This window comes from Bremia lactucae, linkage group LG5 (genome assembly GCF_004359215.1).
Source record: "Bremia lactucae strain SF5 linkage group LG5, whole genome shotgun sequence".
Lineage (NCBI taxonomy): Eukaryota > Oomycota > Peronosporomycetes > Peronosporales > Peronosporaceae > Bremia > Bremia lactucae.
The window spans coordinates 3,431,605-3,438,095 of record NC_090614.1 but is presented as its reverse complement, the minus strand read 5'-3'; the positions used below and the strand labels follow the sequence as shown (position 1 = coordinate 3,438,095).

Here is a 6,491-nt window from a genome sequence, read left to right as displayed (position 1 = left end):
ATTTACCGTCGGTACCAGCAGTTTAAAGAACTCAATGATCGTTTGCGTCCCAAGGGCGTACGGGTGCCATTGCTACCACCGAAGAAGTTATTGGGCTCGTTTGAACCGGAATTCCTCTCGAAGCGACAAACAGAATTGTCCGAGTGGCTACGATATTTGTTAAACTACGATCGAGTGGATCAATCGGCCAAGAATCCCCATTTACTTGACGAAGTTCGACACTTTTTAACAACACAAGCCGATCAACCACCACTATTGCTTGATCGTCTTCCTCTCAAGCGTTCGCGCTTTTTTGGCGCGTCGCTCACTGGCGATGAAGAAGGACAGCACGGGACGACAAACGAACGTCCCGTGACGCTTGAAGATTTTAAAATGATTCAAGTAATTGGTCGTGGATCGTTTGGCAAAGTCGTGCTTGTTTTACACAAGGAAACCAAGCACTTGTTTGCCATGAAAATCTTGTCCAAAGACAATATTGTTAAGCGTAAACAAGTGGAACACACACGCACGGAACGTCGCGTTCTTGGGTGCACGCGTCATCCTTTTATTGTAGGGCTTCACTATGCGTTTCAAACCACGCAACGACTGTACTTTGTGTTGGATTATTGTCCTGGTGGCGAATTGTTTTATCATTTGTCACGAATGAAAAAGTTGCCCGAACACATGGCGTGTTTCTATGCCGCGGAAATTACCTTGGCTTTAGAACATTTACATGGTCGAGGGGTCGTGTACCGCGATCTGAAACCCGAGAATATTTTACTTACGATCGATGGACATATTAAATTGGCAGATTTTGGACTCGCAAAAGAAGGGATCCGTGACGGTGTCAATGGGACCAATTCATTGTGTGGCACACCCGAGTATTTGCCACCTGAGATCCTGGATCGACTGGGTCACGGTACCGCAGTGGATTGGTGGAATTTAGGTATGGTACTCTACGAAATGCTCACAGGGTTACCTCCATGGTACACTAATGACCGCAAGAAGCTTTTTGAACGGTTACGGTCGGCTCGATTGCACTTTCCGCCTTATGTGTCGCGACGCGCCGAGGCTTTGATTCGTCAATTGTTGAATCGGAATCCGGCCGACCGATTGGGCTCGAAAGGCGCGCATGAAGTAAAGAATCATCTTTTCTTTGAAAATATTGAGTGGGTTACATTGCTTAAAAAACAGGTGACGCCACCTTTTCGACCGTGCCACTCGATTTTAAATGACGCGGACGCGCCATTAAACTTTGAGGCAGAATTCACGCGTTTGCCACTGCCGAGTACTGACGCGACAGGTAGTCCTTTAACTAGCCGTGGCATGGCTGGGAAATCGGATACGTTCAAGGACTTTACGTACGAAAGTCCCGGGTACCTCGAGTCGGTAGCAAAAAAAGAGAAGCTTTAAATAGGTATTTGGGGGGGAGAAATTGGGTAAGTTGCAGAATTGAAATGCGCACTTTAAAAGTTGAGATGAAAGACAGCAAAGAGTAATCATTCGATCCGGCTTTCTGAATATTACCAATTAATTTGTACTGATTTAGTTATGATTTGTCGTCTTGCGTAAGTTAATAGGTACGGATTCGACGTCGCATCGTCCTTTTCGGAGACTATCGGTCTGCATGTTGCACTAAAAAGAAGGGAACGTTAAAGACAGGCTTTTAGCGTCAGCTAAAATAAAAGCCAGCCGGCACACGGCAGGATGTATGAGCATTACGGTACGTTTCTTGTCTGCATCCGAATCTGCACACATCATGCGCGCAAAAAGAGCCCATTTTCGTCTTCAAGTGCCTCGTGCTATTTTAGGTCATTCGAGACCTTTTATATAGAAAAAAGGCTTCTTTCAAGACGCGAGAAACTGTACCTCCGGTGGATAACGCAATCGCCACAATACAAAAACTAGCCGTGCCATGATCGATTGCAGCCTTTGACGATTCGGATGTCAAAGAGCCCACTATTTTCATGAAATGGGTTCTTTCTTTATTTATCACCGTAATCCCAATTAGCAAATTGCGTCCTCTCCGGTGAAGCTCCTTATAGCTCGACCGGTCGACGTCATGACGGCTCCGGACACGCTAAGGCCCATGGACACAATTGAAGGCCCACGTGCGAAAGCATGCCTGTTCCAGCCGCCTAGTCTCAAACGCATTGTTCTCAATCCGCGCGCGTACTTGACACCTTTTGTGCTATTTATCTTGTTCCACGATCTCCCGCTCTTCCTCGCGTTTGGCCTCATTGACAAGCCCGACGTCGGGTACGAGACGTGTGATCGTCTCCAAGACCTGTTTCTATGGTTGCGGATCGCCTTTATTCTCCATCTCCTCCTCGCTGCAATGATGCTCGCGTGTGTACTCTACACGCTCTCGACTCGTGTCTACCACGAACGTCGTCCCGAGGTGCGTGTCATGTGCGACAAACGTTCGAACCTCCTACAATGACTTATGCCTAATAGTTTGTTCATGTCGTGGGCATTTTGTTTTTTGGGACAGGGATGGTTAATTTTGAGTATTTTTATGGGCTATTGGACCAATTTCGGCTGGGCTTTATATGGCGAACTCGTCATGCGTTCCGATACAAGTATCTGTGGCGACGTCAATTGGGCCCAAATCCAAGCCCGCGCGGACTCAATTAATTACTTTCAGCACTTTGACTTTGTCTTTACACTCGTCATCGTGCTCCTTGGCGCGTGTTCGTCCTACATGTGTGGCGTCCACAGCGGCGACGACGCCGTTGAAGCCGAAAAGCGGTGGCAAAAGCGCTGTCTTTGCTGTTTCCACGCCCTCACGTGCCACCACACCGTCGAACACGACGGCGAATCGGACGTCTTTGAGACGCTTGGTCGCGTTTTGAGTAAATTCTTTGTCGTGCGGTATCAAACGAATCGCTACGAAGGGCTGAGTTTCACCGACTTGAAATTCAGCTTGGATCTTGTCGCGCATGCCCAGAAACACGAACGTGACGCCGCACGAGTGCACTCCATGGTTGCCCCGCGGCATTTCGCATGCGACATCGAAGCCCAGCGCTTGAACGACCTTGCCTTCTACGCGCGCATGGCCATTGGCATCTACGGATGGCCCATTTACATCTGGTACACACCGTGTCGGTTCTTTCGTGTCTTTGGGTGTTTCCGCCCCTTGCAACCCGACCAAGTGTTTGAACACGACAATTTCGTGCATGGCAATCGAGCGAGTTTTATCCACTACACGGGCGTGCACGACGCCGACTTGGTGTATCTCAATTGCTATAATTTTGTGTTTCAAGCACCGTATGGGATTGTCAAGGACCAGGCACGGAAGGAGCTCATTCTGTGCGTACGGGGGAGCATGTCCTTCTATGATTTTGTCACGGACGGTATGGCTCAGATTGTGCGCATGGACCCCGATGAATTGCCCGACGACGTGCCGTATGCGTTTGATACACGCACCCACGATGGCATGCTTCGTACGGCTCGTCAGATCTTTACACACTTGCAAGAAGGGACACGGAAGACGGTGTTTTGGGACTTTGCATTGCGTCATTGTGCCCTTGCAAATCATACGGAGTGTCAAGACAAGGCAGCACGAGCGTGGAAAGTTGTCGTGTGTGGTCATTCCATGGGCGCGGGTGTCGGGTGTCTCTTGGCGATTTTACTTCGTAAAGTGTTGGTCGACACACGTGCGTTTTTGTATGCCGTGCCACCATTGTTGGATCCCGAGACGGCCGCGTGGACCAAAACATTTGCCACTACGGCCGTGTATGGTGACGATTTGGTACCACGGCTTTCAATTGCCAATATGGCACGTTTGCGGGATGAAATGGCCATGCAATACGATGCCGTAGCGAACGAACCGCTGTTTCAAGTCAAGTATGGTCGAAAGAAGCACTTGCTTGACTTGTCCAATGATACGGGAGTGCATGCAAGTCCAGTTGAGCCCTTGGTGCGACTTCCGACCGTGCTAGAAACGACGAATTCGATGTTATTGGAGGAGACAAGAGCGATATCGGGACGTACAACGTCGGCGAGAACCATGTCGCCACGTGGTTTTGGAACGTCTGGAACCTTGGCTGCGAGTCGCTTGTCGCGCGATTTAAGTAACGTCACGATGATTACATTGCCACAGGAAGATTCGAGTCAAGAAGTCGATGTGCCAGGCGAAATTGTACACATTCAGACGCTCACGACGGCCCGACGGTGTGGCTGTACGGTCTTTATGGGTGAACAGAAGCTTCAGTATACCCTTCAGGATGCAAGCTTTTTTCGTCGCATTTGGGTCACGCCACGGTCGTTGCAGGACCATATGGTGCACCATTATGACCGGAAGATTCGGCATCTTGTAACACACTGCATGGACGTGGAAGCGGTGGATCGAAAGAGTGCGAGCTCGCGACTGTCGTGGGTCGACGATACGGAAGGTCTCGATAGGAAGGACAAGACCTCGACGTTCGTGACGGAATATCAAGACTTGGAGGATGTCGTGTAGAATTAATTTACGGACTATTAGAGACAGTATTTAATCAACCGTGGTCACTGACAATTGGCGGAAAACAGGTTCTTTTTTTATTGAGTGGGCTTGAAAATGCTGTATAAAGTAAAGCAGGAAATGGCGTTTTTTACAAGCTACTTAAGAGGTGGCTTCAGACTACTTCATTAAAAAATGAGCTGACCAATTGTTATCGAGAAGGTGGCATTTCTGTACCAAACTTAACGTAGCTTCCCAGACCAAATTCGGTAAAATGAAGGCAAAACAACGACAGTAATTTTGATAATTGGTTAAAAATTAAGTTACATAAACCCTGCCAATCATTACACGATACGATCAGGCGGTGCGCAAGGAGGAGGGAGTCATGCATTTGCAACTTTCACAGTTCTGTAACCAATCTGTTGCAATCGGTGGCCGATTCTTGAACCGAGTTCTTTCGATGACGTCTTTGTCCATATCAGAGTCTTAAACGAACAGTCGGACGTTGAAGTATATCGCACCCACGCCCGAGAAGAAACATACAATTATGCGTCAGATATGTTGTTACGGGCTAAAGTTGCCCTAATGTTAAACAGTCCCCATTAAGTACACTTGGTGTACTTAAGGGGATGGCCTATCACTAAACTAAAGAAAATTGATCCAGCACTCGGGTGTGGTGCACATTGGTGACCAACCCTTGTGTATGTGATGCACATGGGTGCATTCACATTAGGAGGGATGACGCCCAGCATCATCCGTGGCGCGAGGTATCTTGAAAGATACGCTCGCAATACATATTAAGTGTTATCTGTAGAGATGACATTTTATTGGTAAAAATAGGTATTTATATTTAAAACGATTAAATATAAATCCGTCTGAAAACTACTTCCTACTTGTTAAGTACGCACGAGGAGCCGAATTACCGCTCCCGTGACGACAATTTAACCAGAGCATTAAGTGCGTTGGGTGAGGTCGCTAACGCGCCCACCGCAACATACCTCACTGCATGCAAGAGAAGCAGGTTAAACCGCTTCCTTGCTGTGCTATAGCGTGTGTCTAAGTAAAGCGTGGCTGCATTACGACGTGCCCGCCTACACTTGGTAGCACTTGAAATCCTTCCCACGACCCGCATCTCTGCGTGTGAACGTGAGGATAAGCCTCAATATTAATTGCTCATTCCCATCACCTCTCCGAACATCATCAGGAGGTGGCAGGGCTTAAGGCGCAGGGACTTGGGGAACAAGCCCTGGCCAGGCTCCTGGGTACCCATTTGTTCCACAACTCTGAAAAAACTTAGGGTAGTTTTAGAGTCCGCGTCAGTAGGGTATCCCGCCCCTACTACGCTCCTGCATTTCCCGACCCCTCAGTGGTCCATGCAGAACTCTTGCGTCTCGCACGCTGGTTCTTGCCATCGCCCTTTGGGTTGGGAGTCCTCTTGCTGGGCATCTTCGCCCCAGCAGGGACCCTGGCATAGCAGCGAGCCATCATATGGCCGCGCTTGCCGCATTTATAACAGACAACGTCTGCATTGCCCAACTCCATCGGAGTGGCATCTGACCTCTCAGCCGACGGCTTATACCAAGCTGTCGCCGAGGCACTGTTGTAGGATTGCTCCTCAACCAAGGCAATTTGGATTGCCTCTTCCATCGTCGACGGCACCTTTCTAAAGGGCCTGTCGCGATGGGACATGCCGTAGTCCGTTCAAAAACGTGGGCACCTTAATGTTCTCCAGAATCGGACCTACGGTAATGGATGCCGACAGCGAGCGCGTCTCCTGCACATACTCTTGCAGAGGTCGCTTCGCCTGTCGCACTCCAAAGAAGCGCATCTGAAGAAACACTTCGTTGTTCGGCGGCTGGTACATGGCGCGAATGTTTTTCTTAAAGATCGTCCATGTAGGGAACGCCTTTCTGTCCACCATAAGCGCCGAGTAAGCCCACTCTGAGGCCTTACCGCGCAGATGCGCCATGGCGTACGACACCATCCGGCTGTCGTCCACGATGAGCTGCGCGACACCGCATTGCTCCACGGCTAAAACAAGTGGACAATCGTGTGCGCTGCATCTTTA

The 6,491-nt window shown here is 49.2% G+C and overlaps 1 protein-coding gene across 1 annotated transcript; it reads left to right on the top strand.

Moving 5' to 3' along the window:
* Nucleotides 1–4,563, top strand: CCR75_001043 (uncharacterized protein). The gene is made up of 2 exons (XM_067959148.1): nt 1–2,380; nt 2,474–4,563. The coding sequence occupies exons 1-2, from the start codon at nt 2,042–2,044 to the stop codon at nt 4,442–4,444; spliced, it is 2,310 nt and encodes a 769-aa protein (XP_067821095.1). The 5' UTR covers nt 1–2,041; the 3' UTR covers nt 4,445–4,563.
* Nucleotides 4,564–6,491: the final 1,928 nt, after the last annotated feature.

Coding starts and splice junctions, on each gene's coding strand:
- CCR75_001043 (XM_067959148.1), top strand. CDS start 2,042: ATGACGGCTCCGGACACGCTAAGGCCCATGGACACAATTGAAGGCCCA. Junction 2,381..2,473: donor ACCACGAACGTCGTCCCGAG/GTGCGTGTCATG, acceptor TTTTTGGGACAG/GGATGGTTAATTTTGAGTAT.